This window comes from Ambystoma mexicanum, chromosome 1p, assembly GCF_040938575.1.
Source record: "Ambystoma mexicanum isolate Mex_15411 chromosome 1p, UKY_AmexF1_1, whole genome shotgun sequence".
NCBI classification, from domain to species: Eukaryota; Metazoa; Chordata; class Amphibia; order Caudata; family Ambystomatidae; genus Ambystoma; species Ambystoma mexicanum.
Genome location: NC_090921.1, coordinates 197,878,731 through 197,897,673, shown reverse-complemented (window position 1 = coordinate 197,897,673; position 18,943 = coordinate 197,878,731). Strand labels below are relative to the sequence as shown.

The 18,943-nt window shown below is 44.5% G+C and overlaps 1 protein-coding gene across 1 annotated transcript in view; it reads right to left on the bottom strand.

Annotated features, from left to right (window-relative positions):
• Window positions 1-18,943, bottom strand: part of LOC138466588 (vomeronasal type-2 receptor 1-like) — a 262,817-nt gene that overhangs the window by 16,689 nt on the left and 227,185 nt on the right. The window contains exon 8 of the mRNA XM_069607230.1: window positions 8,026-8,253. Within this exon, the coding sequence (XP_069463331.1) occupies window positions 8,026-8,253 (228 nt within the window). The remainder of the gene's footprint in view (window positions 1-8,025; window positions 8,254-18,943) is intronic.

Below are 18,943 nucleotides of genomic sequence, written 5' to 3'. Positions count from 1 at the left end.
TCTAACTTGTCCTTAACTAATGCCTATTACTTCAATTGATCTAGCAACCACCTACCCCTGCCACTTCTCACAATTCTGATTCCAAAATCAAATCACACCAGCCCAGCTCATAATATTTGGGCCCATACCATCTGGAAAGCTGTGTTTGAAACTCATTTAGGATTTATTTATTTGCATTTTTAAAGCACTCACACAGCCCGTGGACATTGAGGTGCTGTTACAAGAATATGTCTCTTTGTTGCGTATTTATAATGCACTTATTAGCCAGAGGTTTTTAGAGCAGCCGTTTCTACCAAACCAACCAATGTTTGGGTGAATTCAGTGTGAAAGAACATGTTCACATGAATTCCTTTACAATCATTAAGCATGCCACACTGCGGATATGTTGCTATGGGGCCCTACTCTGGACATGCTGCTCTGAAGGTCAACCACAGAATAGTTGTACCCCGCCTCAACAGGGCTTTAGATGCTGATGTGGCTTTGATACACAACACTGTACCCAATCCCTGGTGTGACATATTAGTCAATACACTGTTTCACAGGAAAATTAACTCTCATTCATATCACAAACATGATCCCAAAGCTGATGTAATAAGGGTGACTATGTCAAAATCCAAAAGGACAATGTCAACTGGTTCTAACCTTTGAAAGGAGGGTATCTGTACAAACATGCACATATAATCACATTTGTAAACAATGTGAGCCTGGGGGAACCTGGAGGGAGGTGTGACATTTTCTACTGGGAATCTAACGTAGCTCAGTAAAAATGCCATGTCTGCTTGGCACCTGGGCCCCCAGGGCCTCAAACACACACACATAATCATATTCTTTAGCTGGCCGAGAGTCAGACGTTTGAGAAACTGGCAGCAAGGAATATCTTTGCAAACGTCTCCAGTCTCTCTAGGCACAGCTACACCCCTGAACGACCTCTGAACAGTGTAACTAGCAAGATCAAGCCACTCCCTCCAGTGGGCAGGACTGTAAAATATGTGACATTTTCAATAGTGTGTATATAAACAGTTTCGCCATGCTATATTCAAGCTTCTCACTAGAGTCTATACAGAGTCTGAATACATGGGGCCTCAATACGAGGTGGGCGGTAAGGGATTACCGGTACAAGTAAGGGCACCGGTACCGGTAATCCCTAACCGCCGTATTACGAGTTCGCTTTGCGGGTCCTCCCTTAACGCTTGTTTTTACCAGGCGTTAAGGACAGGACCCGCAAAGGGACTTTGGTGCTAATAACGGTACCACAATTTGCAGTACCGTTATTAGCGTCTTCCCCATTCCATTGAGCCCTATGAGGGCTCAAATGGGAATGGGGAAGGGCCCAGGTGAATGGGGAATTACCGCCCCCGTCAACCTTGGAATGGGGCGGTAATAGCTCCATTCACCAGGGCGGAGTCGGTAAGGATTTGAAGGCAGCCATGGCGCTAATAGCTTAATAGGTTAACTCCAAACTCCTAATGAGGCCCATGATGTATATGTTTCAACATGTAGCATAAACAAAGGAGGTAATGGGCGTCACTCTGCCCGTAAATCCTTAGCTCACAATCTCTTTCACACAGGAGAAATATCCAAAGCATATGAATCTTTGACATCCCATGGGGCAGTCCAGCACTGAAATCCTCTGAACAAGAGTACCAACAGCATCCCCAGACATGTGTTTTGGCCTCATCAGCAGGGTGGAACTTTGCCTCTCTAAGAGCAGTGAGCAAGGGGACCATGTCCGGATTACGCCAGTACTTAGGCTGAGACCCAAAGTTACCTTAATTATGCGAAAACACAGGAGAAAAAAGCACTGATGGAACTGGTCTCAGTATACTTGAAGAAAAGCAGGGAAGTTGCCAGCAGTGACTGCCACTGACACACAGTGATGCAGGAGCACCCAAGTCTCATGGACTGACACACACTTATATCACGTGGCCCAAAGCAGTAGGGATGATGAGATTTGACAAGAAGTGGCTTTGGAATTCAAACTAGGGTGTTGGTAAAGCTTGAGCCGAAGCTCGGTGTAGCAATGATCCAGCACGGGTGCCAAGGTACAAGCTGGTCATTCCACTGGAGGGCAGGGACACTTCTGAGAAGGCTTGTTTGCAGGGCACCAAGGAGGCATTGAGAGTTATTGGTCCCACCACTGAAAAGGGTTGAAGCACTGTTGCAGGTCTTCAGAGATCGAGCGCAACGCAGAACTCTGCCAGGACAACAGCTGGCTCAGGGTGCCAAACCTTCTTCTGTGCAGTTCTGTGTAGGTTGATTTGGACCTAATAGTGATCTGCAGGTCTGCACTCAGGACCCCTCCTCAAATCCTAAAAGTCCAGGGCGGGCTTGCAACCGGATGGCCAATGAGGAGATCTGTCCATTCATGCCAATCAGGGACTAAAGACGCTCTCAAACACACAGACACACCAGAAATTCTGGCACCAATATTGTATCAGTCCCAGCCCATTTCCTGGGTAACCAACCATGTGACATGCATTAGCCTGAGAAAAGCACCGGATTTCACGGGAGAATGCATGCCCAAATAAGGACTGCCCAGGTCACAAACAGCAAGGGGAAGGCCAAACGAAAAAAAGGCCAAAGCAGAAGACAAAAGACCTATTGGCACATCAATGACAGGCAGTAGCCACAGTCATGAGCCAAAGCACGGTATGGCTCGGTAAAAGTTAGTGGAAATTAATGAAAAATTTCTGCTGCCATGAGGCTACTCCTAGGCACAATGTCCAGTTACCAAAAAATTGTTAAGGGATGTCTAGAGTCCGAAAATGCAAGGATCCCAGAGCACGATACTGTAATGTACTTTGTGCTCTGAAATACAGTTGCCAAAAGTGGCAACAAAGTCATGACTAAGGTAAACAATGTTTCCCAGTACTGACTGTCAGAAGGAAAAGTCAGTTTCCCCATATCGATGAACGAAATCCCAGTGGAATGCAGCTGATGGCTCTGCTTCACTGGCAGAAAGTCAGGACAGGAGGCTGAAACAAAAGCAAAACATCGGGGGTTTCACAAATATGATATGATATGATATATATGATAGGTTAATTATAACGTGCTTAATACCCAGAGGTTTCTAAGCGTGCACCAAGGGATCGAACTTGTGTTGCTCCGTGTCGTCTTGCATCCAAGGCGACCATGTTGCCGCTGAGCTATCCTCCCGAGACTGTAGAGGTAAAATAGCAGAAAGTGAAATTGTACTTGACACTCGTCCCTCCCCGACTAAGATAAGGGGGAATTAATCAATCCCTGTATCAGTCTCATGCTCAGGTCGGTTAAACATTCTGGACAACCGAACAGCATTGCTATGTTGGCCATCTGGACTATGCTCAATAGTGAAGTCAAAGCCTTGGAGGCTAAAGGACCACCTGAGCAACTTTGGATTCTCTCCCTTCCTTTTTTATCAGCCACTGTAAGGGCTTATGGTCAGTTTGCATTGTGAAGTGGGTCCCTTAGAGGTAGGGCTTCAGCTTCCTTAGGGCACACACAATAGAAAAACATTATTTTTCTATAGTAGACCACCTATTTCGATACTGTCCTTAAGTTGGTGACTGATGAATCCAATAGGGTGTTCCCTGCCTTTCTGATCTAGCTGTGATAGAACTGCTCCTATCCCAGTGTCAGAGGCATCTGTCTGCACAACAAATGTTTTTTTGATTGTCAGGAGCACTGAGAAAAGGGGCCTGGCACAAGGGTTCCTATAAGCCTTGAAAGGCCTTCTCACACCCCTCTGACCAAGAGACCTTCTTGGATTTCTTTGGAGTAGTGAGGGCAGTCAGAGAGGCAGTTATGGTACCATAGTCTGTCATGAAATTCCTGTAGAACCCAGGGACGCCCAGGGCAGCTCTCACTTGGGGGTGGGTTGTATGGGCATACCAGTCTTGTACTGCTTCAGTTTACTGGGAAGATGCTGAATTCTACCTGCAACTCATGCCCAAGGTAGACCACTGAACCCTGAACCATCTGACACTTGCTGGCCTTTATGGTCAGGTGGGCCTTCTGAGAGCCTGCAACACAATCCCAATGTGTTTTACATGTTCCTCCCAAGTGGGGCTGAAGACTGCTAAATCATCCTGATATGTGATGCAGTATTCATTCAACCCATTCAGAACATGGTTAACCAACCTCTGGAATGTGGTCGGTGCATTGTTCAATACAAATGGCATCACCTTTCAGAAGTTGAAAAAACTGTCTTCTCCTTGGCACTTTCTGTCAGGTATATTTGCCAATATCCTGCAGTTAGATCAAATGTGCTCAGGTACTTTGAAGCACATAGCTTGTCTACCAATTTGTCTGTTTCTGGTAGGGGCGAGCATCTGTCTTGGTGACAGTATTCAGAGCACTGTAATCCACACAGAACCTCAACTCAGAGGTACCTGCTTTTGGCACCAGAACCACAGGACTGGACCATGGACTACTGGAGGGTTCAATCACCCCATGAACCACCATCTTGTTCACCTCAGACTTGGTGTGGGACATTACTTTGTCTGACATCCTATAGCTCCTACACTTGGTAGGCACACTATCTCCGGTGTTAGTCTCATGTTTGCACCAAGGTATCAAACCTGAAGTGAGTGAGAACAAAGGGGAGAATTGCCTCAGCAAAGTTCTCACCTCACCTTGTTGCTTAGGAGATAGCTGAGGGGCCAATTTGACACCCTCAATGGAGTCACCAGAAGGACTGTCTTGGAACAGTTCAGGGAGTGGTGTACATTCCTCTTCCTCACTATCAGAGCAGTAATTTCCACCGAGGGAATGAATGTCTTCTGCCTGTTTACATGGAATACTTTTGGGGCTTGAACAGCCCTTCCAAGGTCCACTAAATATTTCACCCACCAAGTCGCTCCACAACTTTGTAAGGGACTAACGACTAGTCTTGTAGGGCCCTAGGCTTCATGGGATTCATGATCAGGACTTCTCGAACAGGGGAAAAGTGTACAAGTGAAGCCTTCTGGTCATACCAGTGTTTGACCAAGGCCTGGCCAGCCTTCAACTTGTCACTGGCCTGAGCCATCAGTAAGGCCATTATCTTTCTCAATCTCAACAAATTGTACACTACATTTGTAGTGATAGGAGGAGTGGGGAGCTCATATCCTTCTTTAACTAATTATAACTAGGGGTCCCCTGACAGGGTGACCAGAGAGAAGTTCAAAGGGCCTAAAACCAACACCTTGCTGAGGGTTCTCTCTGTAGGCAAAGAGTAAGCATGGTAAAAGGAGATCCCAATTTCTCCTCTGGGATTCTCAAGAGCTCCAATCATGCTTTTGAGAGTTCTATTAAATCATTCAACTAAGCCACTTTTTTGTAGATCATAAGATGATAAAAATGTATAGGAGACCCCACACACCATCCACATGGTTTATATGTACTTGGACATGAAGTTGCTCCCTCTGTCAGACACAACTTCTGTTGGGAAGCCAACCCTAGTGAATATGATAAGTAATGCCTTAGCAGCTGACAGTTACTATGTTCAGTGGGATGGCTTCAGAATATCTGGTTGCATGGTCAACTAACACCAGAAAAACCTGCTGCCAGAGGATGTTTGAAGGTCAAGAGGACCAACAATGTCAATCCCTACCACCTGAAATGGTACCAAGGGAGCCCACATTGTTATGCTACTTTTACCAGAGATTTGGCAAGTAGAGCAACTCCTGCAGTGACCTTCTACCTGGACCACCATCTTGGGCCAGTAAAAGTTTATGGACAAACTCTATTAAGTCTTCTTGATACCAAGATGACCTGCAAGGGGTACTTCATGTGCAAACTGCTTGAGGAAAGGTCTCATGTGAAGGGGGCCCACCAACCTCCTATGGCCTTCTTCAGTGGACTCTGTGAGCTCACTATATAGTAGTCCACCTTCCCAATAACTTCTGTGTTTCCCAGGAGGCTCACCCTCAAGCTGGGAACAGGCATGTCTCCTAAGGCATTACAAAGATGGACACTCACATTGGTACTTAGTGTGCGGAGCAGTCCGGTGTATCAGCAGGGGAAAGGAATGGAGAAAGCAGATGCAAAAAGGAAGGTATTGAGTTGCTACCGGAACTGGAATTGGTTCTGCTCAAGTTTGATAGAGGCAGGGAGTCTGTTCCAGAGGGAGGCTACAGCTGAGGGGCTAGATCTGCTACCCTCTCTGCTTGGAGAAGCATCTGACCCTCAGAGAGTTGGAGGTGGATGAGGGGTGAGCTCGGGGAAGGAAGATGCTTTGGAGAAGAAAGTTGGAGGCAGAGCAGTGCTAGGCCCCAGAAAGCCTTATGAATGATGCAAAGGGTCTTGAACTTGATCCTTGCAACCACAAGGAGCCAGTGAAGAAATGTCAGAGCTGCAGTGATACGATCCCTGGGCTTGAGGCCAAGGACAAGTCTTGCAGTCCTGTTCTGGATAAGTAGTAGAGGTCCAAGAGTAGAAGGAGGATGATTTAGAAAGAGGCTGTTGCAATAGTACAGCCTATAGAGGACCAGAGTTCTGCAGACAGTGAGCTTCTGGGGGAAAGTGAGAAAAGGAAGAATACATCTGAGGAGGTGCAGCTGATAATTTGACTTCTTAGAGATGTCAGAGATGTGAGGAGAGAAAGAGAGGGTGGAGTCGAAGATGACAATAAGGTTCTTAGCTTCACAGGAAGGAGCAGGACGAGAGCCCAGAGTGGATGATCAGAGATAGAGAGGAAAGGGGAGAGCGGGTGTCCCAATGAGGAGGATCTCAGTCTTACTCGCATTAAGGCAAACATCATTGGCAGCACACTATTCCTGAATTGCGGCCAGGTCGTATCTGCCAACCAACACATGCCTGGTACGAGATAAGAAGCAGTGGTAGCTGAGGGGAGCCTGAAAGAGAGCTGAGTGTCATCCACATAACATTGAACATTGGAGCGGAAAGTAACAATGCAGTGGGCAAGAGGTGCCAGGTAGTGGTTGAAGAGTCAGGGAGCGAGGTTATACCCTTGATGAACACCACAAGTAGAGTAGAAGACAGGAAAGACGCAGTTGGACCTGACAGGGTTATTGTTGATGCATGCAGACCTGAAGAACCCTAAGGTCTGGCATGGTCTGTTTCTAGGTCTTCTGTGTTAAGAGCAAATAGGAATTTGTGAACAGAAGGGAGGTATTATGTTCCTGTGGTGCTGAAATGTATTTGATGACACTGTGATACATAATCTGATAGTAGGGGTGTAGCCTTCTGTTTTGAGATGTCTGACAAGGGCCATTTCAAAATGCTATAATACATGTTAACACCTGTCTTTGACACCCTTAGGAGCTGATGGAGACTGGCATTAACCACTTTATAAGAGAACAATACTTGCCAACCACAAGAGATTTGGTTGACATGTGTGTGTTTGAGGGAACAGGTTGAGAATGAAAGAACAAGTAAAGTAAATGTAACTGTATAATGCATTCACAAGTCAAAGCTCAGAGATAAATTATGTTTGAAAGAATGGCAATATCAAACTGAAAAAATTAAGAAGCACACTTATGTGCAAATAGCAAGCCCACAAATCCTATCCTAGGTAATGTTTCTCAATACAAGTGTGATGCCTCTAGCAGTCAATTAATCATTCCCGTGTGAAGACAACAACCTCATTAATAATTTTAGGAATACATCTGAATCTTTGTTTACGTGTACTGTTCATTCAGATGATTTTTAACTATTGAACAATTACCAATTACAAGTACATGTGAATATATCACTAGGAACCTGGTCGTAGGACCAGTATCTGCTGTAATTGTGGCATTTTGTGATAAAGTGTCACAATTTGTATAGATTTTGAAGCTAGACTGGGAAAAGGACCCCTTAAACTATTGTGGTTATTTACAATTCTTAAGAACACTTTATTATTCAATAAGCCAGGACTAGGAAAGTGTGTTTCATTTTTTCAATTATATTAAAAGTGAAACACACTAAGTTTCAAATGTATATGTGCATGAACGTGTTCATATTGTACAGGAATATACATTCAAGATCAGATTTACTATATAATGTAAGAAGAACATAGTAAAAATGTTATTATAATTTTGTGTGGTAGGTACCATGTCTTACCTGCATGTTCCCTGGTGCCCACTGGATGGCGCTCACATTGACCAGGAGAGTCGGCTGTAGAAGGGAGCTGGAGTCGTATCTGCCAACCAACACATGCCTGAGTGAGCCCTGTGGAGTATATTGCCAGTTCACTATATCGTACAATGCTCGTGGGTTGCCATGCTCATCAAAACATTTCCCAGCTCCAAAACGTGGTGGCATGTAGACATTTTTAATACTGTGAAGAAACTGCAAGTTGGTAGTGAGTCAGCTATGCCAAACTTGGCACTCATTCAAACATTAAGGGTATTGTAGAGAGGCATTCATGAGCCAGTCAACTAGCCACATCATGAGTTCAACGGTGTAGTGAAAAATGATGGTAAACTTTGAAACCCAGGGGTAGGAACACCATCCTCCCACCCTTTGAAATCCTAAGTTACATCTGCAGGAGTTAGTGGTAGTAATGGTAAACGAGTTAGGAGGTAATACCAATGGAATTACTGTCAAACTCATTATGCGGCAGGATCTGGTTTTACATAATGGCTGTCACATCATTCTAAACAAATCTTCACATTAATAATTATAGATTCATTATAGATATACTAATAGGACAATGTTCAGATGTCATCATCCATGGAATGAATAACTAAAGAAAACTTATATGGAAAAACTGTGATCCACACTTCTTCCATGTGTGAGGCAGCTATAGGGACAACCAAAGACACATGGAGACTGTCTTAAGTTTAAGTGGGAGTGACACAAGAAATATGCATACTTTTTTCATGATTTTCGCAACTGCCAAGCTACCATGACGAGGCTGTGCTTATTGGACACCAATAATTATCTGCTTTATTAAGTGTAAGGAGTTACGCACATGCACCAGGACCTTCCATGTGAACTGTCTGCAAAGACTGGGCTTTAAATGTCTTCAAATCAACCAGAGAAAAAAGACAAGATGACAAAGACAAGATGAGGAAAGGGAAAAAGAGAGAAGTTTAGAGAGATGCCGGAAGGAAGATGATGACATCATGAGTAGACACACGGTGTTAGACAAAGGAGAAGAAGAGGTCATGAAAAGAAAAATTGACAGTCTTTATCGGAAAATGCCGTATTAGGCGAACAGACAACATGCGTAAATGGGCAGGATATCCTGGGGTGACATCACATAACAAACCTGCAACCTATGTACCCCTATGCACCCACATTACCCGCACACTCTGTAGCTCCACCCATTGACCCTATTTCAAATTTCAATATACCCACCTACCCACCTTACCTCCACTGTTTTTATCCTCAGCCAGTTATCCTATCTGCATCCACCCTACTTCCATCATCCTACTCTAACACTATTTAATCCCACCCACCCTGTCCCCACCATACACTGCTACAAATGTACCCTATCACCACCCTCCTTACCCTCATGCACCAACCATAAGCTATTATTTTTACCCAGCCATGTATACACTGTACTTCTCCCCTATTTATTTCTATACACTCATGCTATCTCTAGTCTGTCGATTGTTAGCTATTCATTTTATGCAGATCTTACTCTTATGCAATTTATCTATTCAAGAGAATATGAAGTGGCATGTATGTACTAGCTATATGTGTTTCTTTACAGCATTGATCATCAATGGCAACAAAGAAGTATCTAGAAGATAGCAGGAGGAAGGCTTGTTTACAGGGAAGTGCACTATTTGAATCTAGAACTGTTGATGCTCATGTTTCAGGTTTTGTACAAACGTCCTTTAATGGCAATATACCACACCTGTTAGTGATAATGTTTTTGAAATGTCCACATTCCTTTAGGAGATATGCCAACTAATCAAATGAACAGAAGCAAACAAATTTCAAGTCTGAGTGATACAATGAAAAATATATCAATAGTAGTAAGAAATAAAAGGTTTTTAAGAGAAAACAAACAGCAACTCATTTAGGTTCTAGACAGAGGAATACAGCTATATATAGAAAAATGTTCCAGTCTCGAGTCTTTACACATCTTTGGATAAGTGTGCAATGAAATTCGATAAAATAGATAGGTGGTTAAACATTTTCTTGAAAAGAAAATAGTAGAAGTAATAATCAGAAAAGCTTTTCATATGAAAAGAATATTTTTTATTATTTTTTTGAACAACCTTAAGAGGTTAATTAAAGTCACCATAACATTTTACACACAGATACAAACAGTTGATGTACTAGCACATGACATATGTTGTGATGTCTTTGACAGAGAGTAGAATCACACTTCTCATACAGAAAGATTTTTTAATGATGAGAGTTTCATTCAACAATGGAATTGATATTGATGAGAGTGGACGTAACTATAAAGTAGAAAATGGTGTGATTTCTGAAAAAGAAGAAATCCAAAAGAAAAGTAAGTCACTAGTGAAGCAGAAAGTTCAGACTGTCTGTGCTAAAAGCAATAAAAAAAGCTCTGGTATGGAGGTGTAATTATTTGTGTAAAATTGGCATGTTTTCTTGTAAACTCTTAAAGAGATTTTTGCAAGTTTTGCACAAAAATGATAATGTTCAAAGACAAATCAAGATGCTGCAGAACATACATGAAGGAGAAGTTCATGAGAAAATAGGAGTTCTGGATCACACTCTAGCTTGTCGTGATAAAAGCAGATGTAAGAGTCAGTTTCATCATATACGGATGCATGCTATACATAATAGCAAAATGAGATATCTTCCTGATAAATTGTATCTGTGCAAAAGACCATGGATGTCCGTTGCACTCTTAATAATAAGTGTAATTGTGGAAAGTTCATGTTTATGTGGATGAAACACTTAAAGGAAGTGGACATGATTATCCTATGCTTTCCAAGGATCTAATTTTTCTAAAGTTCAAAAGAGTTATTGCAATGTTTTAGTTGTCTTCAAGCAAAATACCTGACAGTGTTTGTGTGTCTTGTCGACACACTTTGTATAAAGCACAAGTACAACTAGTTAACATTGATGTAAAAGTTACAGCTAATGTACAAAATGTTTGGAAATACCTCCATCTGTATTTGTTTGTGGAACAACGATTTGACACAAGTGAGAAACTATATATTTGTAGGCACTTCAATGGGTTTTAAAAAATTAAATGTTTTCTTTCTAGAATTGTCTTGAATGACAAGGTAGTTCCTGATATCCCTATTGTGCTTCAAAAATGTAACATGTTGTGGGATGTATTTACCCATGCATCCGAGCCCTACCTCAAAACTGTGCAGTACTGACATGGAAAACCTCATGATGGCCAGAGCTTCCCAGAAAATGCACAGGGAAATGCATGAAGAATAGGCTGCCACCCATTTTTGCCGATGTTATGGGCACAGAAGGAAACTGCCTAAAACCACCATTGGACTACCCACACAGTAGTCTGAAACCATTGGGAATGGCAATGCTGATTGCCAAATGCAACCTAGAATTGTTGGGAATTCATTTTCTTAAATCCCAAAAATGGGTGCAGTACCAGTACTCACCACTATCCAAAAGCCGGCAGTTTAAAACCACCCTGTGTTTCTCTGAAGGCAGGCTCAAACTGTCTATTTTAAACATTGCAACACATCTAAAAACTCACTGGACACCAGCAGACATTTGGTAGAATGGAGTGTTGTGTGCCTACAAAATCTGGGAAATGAAGAGCCCAAAACAATGCTTATAACAAAACTGCTATGGAGTCAGCAGTTTAAGTTGCACTGGATTTAAAGACACTAAAATCGAAAATGTTTAGATTAAATGAGTGACCTATGTTTGGTGTCACATGCCTTTGTAACTGTTTAAATGTCATAGTTTTAAACTTAGAATCAGCCTTCTAGCTGCATATGTGAAAATGTTTAGTTTTATTTGAATGCAGAAACTGGGGAACAGAAATGACAGCTTAAAGAGATTCCAATTTGCTTGGCAGCTACCCCCATCAGGAGTGAAACTTGAGTCACCACTGTGTTCCCAGGCCAACCTTCCTTTTGCTGCCCACACTAAGGATATGCCATCTATCTGATAATTGAATTACCTGTGCTCTGCAGGAGAGTGAACAAAGCCCTCTTCACTCAGGCAAAGGTTTTATTACGCAGTCGTAAAATGTAGCTTCCTCTTGGCAGGAGCTGGGAGGGGCACTGCCTGTGAGAGCAAGCTGGCTTGGCAGAACTGGATTAACCAGTATTTCTACCTTGTGCTGAGAGAAAACCACACCCCTTTGTAGCCAGAATATTGTTTAGAAAAAGATTAATAACTCATGGTGCGGACATGTGAAAATTTTATAAATGATACCATAATTCTTGTGATTTTTCTGCCCACAGTTTAAGAGGTTTTTAGAACCGGTGGTATGTACAGGGGGGTGTCAGCGGAAAAGTGGATATTACTCTAAAGGTGTGCATGTTAAAAATCTGAAACTTCATCAGTTAATGTCCCTACTCCCTGCGCACATGTATGTAAAGTTGGGTCCATGTCAGAAATTGAAAAATCAGTTAAAAAGTCCATTATGTGCCATTTCTGAATGCAAGCTCCTAGAAAGAGCAGATTTGGACAGAGACCTGGCTAAATTCAGCCACACCATGTATATGTAATTTCAAGCAACTGTGTAACTGTGAAATATGTCTTTTATTATCAAATATAGAATGTGTGCAATCTGACAAGGGAGTGCCCTCTTGGCAAGCCATAAAATGACATCACCCTGACTCACAGTTCATTCCCCAATCAAGGGGAGGAATGAAAGCTGGACCAATGACAAGTGAGAGGGGCAAGTCTAGTGATGCAACACACACACCCACTCTCAAAAACACATAAAAGCAGAGAGTCAGGACAGATAGGGACCTTCAATTCCATTTGCTGCAACGCACTCTGCCGGACCATACAACATCCAGAGATCCAGACTTCAAATTCATCAAACCTCCAGAGAGCCAAACTAGAGACTTCAATCTATCCAGAACTAGAGACCCAGACCAGAGAACCAGAGAGAGCTGACCCAGATCACTGTGAAGTGCAGAGACCAGAGGCGAGTTTAAAACCTGACCAGATCCATGGCGAGGCCCATTTCACTCAAGAATATAGTGTGAGTACCTAGAAAACTGTGCAGAACCAATCTCTTAGTTAAAATAATATAATTCAATCTATTTAATCTAAGTAGAACTGCCTCCTAACTGTCACCTGTCATTTGTAAAGCTGTCACTTGTCCTTTTCTAGTCGCAAGCTGCACTTGTCTTTTTGAACTTTAAAATTTCAAATCTGAAAAACGACCTTCACAAAATCGCTCATATCTCCGCAACCGTTTGTGCTAGAGACTTGCAGTAACTTTCATCTGAAAGCTTAGAATCTTAGCTTTCAATCGCACCAAGAACCACATTCCTACCCCTTATAGTTTTACCGCAATCGCGGAACACGCATTCGCGAATTTTACCGCGATTTGCAAATTTCTTCACATATAAAAACTGCTGCTGCTTGCCTTCCATTTGCCAGAAATTCGTTTAACCTGCTAACTATCCCTGCATCATTGCTAGTGTGAGCCTGGACTAATATTAACTAGATACCACTCACCCTGAACCTCTGAAAAGGGAATTAAAAGCATTTTAGCATATTTTTTAATTCATTGCCAGCACATATCAAAGCAATTTGGGCCTGTGTTTTCAAACTTCTGTAGTCTAAGCTTGCTGGGGTGAACTGAATCACATTTGATTGCATTTCTGAGAACTGTGTGTTTTCCTTCCATTTCCTTGCCTTGCATCAAGGGGGGGAGGGGATTGCCAGAGAAAAGTGATTACATTGTTTGGTTGAAATCATATTGAGTATTTTCTGTACTGCATTCATTGAATATTGCATCCACCTGAGCTTACATAAAGCATTCTGTACCACCTTCTTCTTTTGTTCCTATTCACCTGTGTGCTATCTTATCCATTTCATCTCAACTCATTAGTGATTATAAAGAAGCGTGCTAGTGCCAGATTCTCCGTTGTTAATATTTATCATATCAGATTAAATGTGATATTCAATTATTAATTTACTATAAAGTGTGATATATATATATTTTAAATTATCAAATAAACCTTTTAAACTTGCAAAACAGAACTACTTCTTGGCTCAGTGGGGTCAGGGGGATTCCAAGAGAGGGGTGTTATATAGGGGTAGTCATCCAGAACGCATGAACTGGACATAGAGATATATCAATAAGGGTTTCCATTCAGTATCCCAGACTAGGCGTTAACTTAGCTGTAGTGCTGAATTGAATCCTCTTACAAATTGGGGGCTCGAGCCGAGACGTTGGGTTAGATTTACCACTTGTGCAGCTTAATACAGTGTGCTAACTGACGGGATACATACATCCGGTCGGATCACCACGCTGCATTACGCTGTGAAGCATTCCTCAAAAGGGACACTCCAAGAAAAGTTCTGTTCTGCAAAAATAAAATACTAACTTCTGTAAGTCAGGACAGAGACCAATCTCTAGAATGACGACCTTAGTAGACATGAAAATAGCCAGAGAGCACCTCTTGCATAAGCTATTTGTGAGAGGTGAATGGACCGAACAGGGCCAGGATGCGTGGTTGCAGGCCATCACACAACAGGTCACTGAAACAGGGTCAGATATATATAGAGATCAGGGTCCCTTACATGTGGACCTGAGTGAACTATATATGGCTCCTAAAGCCAAAGAGGAACACAATAAGATTGCCAGGATAGCAGCATACCTGTACCTATATATGGGAGACATGCAGGATAGATGTGCTGAAAGCCAAAATCTGGCAAATAGGCAACAGATGGTGTTAGAGAAGGCCCAATCTGACCTGGTCTCTTCTGAGCAGAGGCTGCAGAGGAGCCAGGAGTCAGAAGATGATAGTAGGCAGCACATCATTAAAATAAAGAAGGATTTGGATGTGCTGCAACAGGAAAAGGTAGAACAGGATACTAGATTTCTGGCCCTGCAAAAGGAGCACCAAGACAGTTTGGACTCCTTACTGCAGAGCCAGAAAAAGCTGGAGCAACAATTAGACTTTAACAGGGCATGCACGGAGCAGGTAGCCACCCTGCAAAGTCATCTAGATAGAGTGAAGGTAGAGAGCAACAAGCTGATCTTGAAAGACCTGGATACCCAGGCAGAGTTTGATGAAGAACGCCAGAAAGCTGGTGCCTTTCAAAGGCAGAGGGACGACCTGGCGGCACAAATGCAGGCTCTTAGTCAGGAAAGAGACGCCTTAGGCCAGGAAGTCTGCCATTTAAAAAGGAAAATGGAAGAAAATCACCTGGCCCACCAGGGACTGGGTGACCTCCAAAAAGAAAACCAGAACTTGTTAGAGCACACCAGGAGGGTGGAGGATGCTCTAGCAAGAAAGGAGCAGGCCAATAGGGACACAGCTCAGGAGATAAACCTCCTGCAGCAAAGACTGGCCCAGTTCTCCAGGACCAACCAGGAAGCACAGAGGGAAAATGAGGCTCTCTGCCAGCACAATGAGAGGCTCCAGCAACAGGTAGCGATGCAGGAGAGACTGATAGAGTCGAGTAAGGCCTTAACAGAGGAACTGAAAGCACAAATGCAGGCTCTTGCATTGCAACAGGGAGCAGGGGCGGATAGAGATGAGGTTCGCTGGGAAATGGAAACTCCGGAGCATAACCTCAGGAGCCCTAGTACCAGAGGCCCTCATACCTCTCAGTCCCTGGACTCTGCCACCCCCATGTCCCCTGGCGCACGTGAGCACAGGACCACAGGGATGGCAGATTACTATCCAGCCAGAAGCATGGGGCTCATAGGCCAGTACCACCCAGGAATGGAGGGGTGGGCATCCGGGTATGGGCACCCAAGTACAGTACAGTTCAGTGGGGAACCCCAGGAGAGTAGGCCCATTAAGGGCATCCTGAAAACCTCTGCCCAGTTAGGTCAGTGGAGGGGGTACCCATCAAATCCTGGCAGCAAGGAGGAATCTGAAGACTCCTCTGAACTGCGCAGGACACAGGAGACCAGGTCCCCACATTGTGCCAGCCATTCCCAGGCTCGCAGAATCCGGGAAAACCTGGAAGAACAGACGGGAACCTCTGGGAGCAGTGCCTCTGAGTCCGAGGATGAATGGACAAGGGTTACCCGAACCAAAAAGGCCAATAAGGCAAAAAGGGCCTTGCTTAAGGACCCCTTAAAGCAGATTAAGGCGATCAGGAGCGTCATCACGCCTTACCATAAGAACGCTAAGTATTCTGTTTGGGAGCACTTAGAGTTGTTTGAACAAATGATGGAGACTTTCCATTTGAAGGACAGCCAAAGCTGTATTCAATATGTAAAGTGGACCTTCTCCCCGGAATACTCCAGTTTCTTTGCGGGGCTGGAGGATCAAAATCATTTAAGATGGTCCACATATAAGGCGGCCATCCTGAAACATTTTTCTGTTCACAGAAATCCTCAAGAGGCTCGCAAGGCAGCCTACAATTTGCAATGTGGGGAGGATCAGGCCCCACAAGAATTTGTGCAGGAGTTAAAGCGTGCTTTTGCACAGACCACAAGAAGGGTGCGCACAGATAGTAGAGAGTTCATAAATACGTTTTTCCATGCCTTGCCCAAATACATCATGACCCAGCTCGTGAGGGATTTTCACGAGAAAAGATCCTTAGATTGGGTCATTGAACAGGCTACCCGGATCTATGAGGTGCAGAAACCGATAGATAGCAAAAGTAATGCCCAGAAAAACCCCAAAGCCAACACCACCCCTGCTGCTGCCAAGGTGGCAGAGGTAAAGGTCACCCCCGTTTTAGATTTGGAGATGGGGGGGCCTAAAAACCTACCTGCACCTAATAATGCTAGGCCCAGAAGGTCCTCGGGCCAGTCACAGACAGGGAGCCAGGGAGGCAGCCCCACAAATGGGGTCCCTCGCTCTCCTGATTATGTAAGTCCCCGTTACAAGGGAAACAGACCCATCCTGGGTTATGTGTGGACTCCTCCAGCCCAAGGGGGGGGATCCAGACAAGCACCTAACCCAGGGAACTTCCCTCCAAACTTCCCACAGGAGGGCAGAAATTTACCAAACCCTGGGCAGAACTTTTTCCCCAGATATCCACCCGACTTCCAGCCCCAAAACCATCCATCCTTCTTTCCCCAATTCCCTGAGCCCAGACCACTGAATCCGGGAGAGGGGAGGCCAAGGGTGGAGGGGTACCCAAATCTTCCCAACCCGGGGTATTACCAGAGGAGGGACAGCTACCCTTCCCGGGATCAGCCCAGGGGAGAAAACAGGGCCCCGTATCAGCCTGAGCGGGTTTCCCAGTTAGAGCGCCAGGTTCAAAACATGGCGCGGGATCTGGGTCACATACTGAGGGCTCAGCAGAACCCTCAGATGGGCGTGCCGGCGCAGAACGCACCCAACTCTGGACCTGGTGCTCCAGAACAATGACGGGGGCAGCACCCCGATAACTCACCGGTTCCCAGGGAGGAGGCACAAGGGGAAGGGGGGTGTAAAGCCTTGGAGGAAGCTTCCTTCCTCACTTGTAAACAGCCCCTAGAAACCCAGGAACCGGAAACGAAATCTCTTGCCCCTGAAAGTCTGCCTCCTAAGGAGCAGAGGGGGGGTAGGAGAAACAAAAGACCCAAACAGACTCAGTTTGAGGAGGAGGTACAGATCTTCCAATTTGAGGGAGAGGGATCCTCAGAGGATCCTGAGAAAAGGATCTTCTCCTTCAGAGAGGGGGGAACTCCTCCCAAAGAAAAATGGGTCCCTAGGAATGCAAATCCAGACTGGGGAGATGTGGAGACTGAGCTACCGCCGCCCACCATCTCATCCCAGAACCAACAGCAAGAAAATCCCCGGGTTCAAACCCATACTGGGGACTGCCTCCAAAAAGGGGGGGGCGGCCCAGAACTGGAACCAGGGGAACCCACAATGGCTCTGATCTCCAGTTGCCAACTTTTTCTTTCAGATTCCCAAGACTCTCCACAGAATTCTGCCCAAATCTCTTCGCTAGCGATGTCCAAAACCAGAAAGTTAGCCCACCAGTTGTCCAAAAATGTGCATTATCTGTGCCCCCTTGAGGAGAAGGAGGGAAGATATTATGCCCCGGTACAAGTACAGGGGCAGGGTACAATCTCGGCACTGGTGGACACTGGATCTCAAGCTACCCTTCTGTCCAGAAGGGCCTTTGATGAACTGAATGCAGGAAGGGGAGAGAATTACCAAATTCCTCTCACCTCTCTTCCTGGACAACTCCAGAACTTTGACGGGAAGGAAATTCCTGTCGAGGGGACGGCAGACTTGGACATTAAAATTGGGCGACACAAGCTGAAACACCCGGTCATAGTTGTGACCCCAGAGGGCACCCCTTGTTTACTAGGGAATGACCTCCTGAGAAGGTTGTCACCCCTAATAGATTGCGTAAACAAGGTCCTCTGGACCCAGACTAGCCGACCAATAAAATTAAAACAGAGCGTCAACCATGTTAGTTTAAACGGCACATGCCACATGGTTGAACAAAAATCTGACCAAGTAGAATTTCACTTCCAGAATAGCCAAATTCCAGACGTGACAGTAATAGCAGTAGGACAACAGACTGGTGATGGGGGGTCCTCTCTATTTCTGAAAATCAACCTTCCTTCCAGTCTAAAGTGGTACTCCACGCTGGAAGGAAACACTCTGAGATTCTATACTAATCCACAATCAGAAACTCCCACTCCTATAGTCCAGAAAGATGTGAAATCAGCTCAAAGCCTGGCTGATATTCAGCAAATTGGAGAGCAGTTGTTCATCCCTGTTCAGTTAAATGATGGGAAGGACTCTGTTCTCGCTCGAGTGTGTGTGAACAACGGTAAGAGCTTCATCAGCGAAGCCATGTTTCGCCAACTCCCAAAAGATCCAGCCATTCCCACCTTCAAACTGATAGACAAATGGGAAATGGACCGGGAAGCACCTAATTCCAAACATCTCCTGCCAAGCAGGTGTATGCTCAAAATCTCCATTGGCAACAAGAGCATAGTCCACAATTGTTGGGTCGT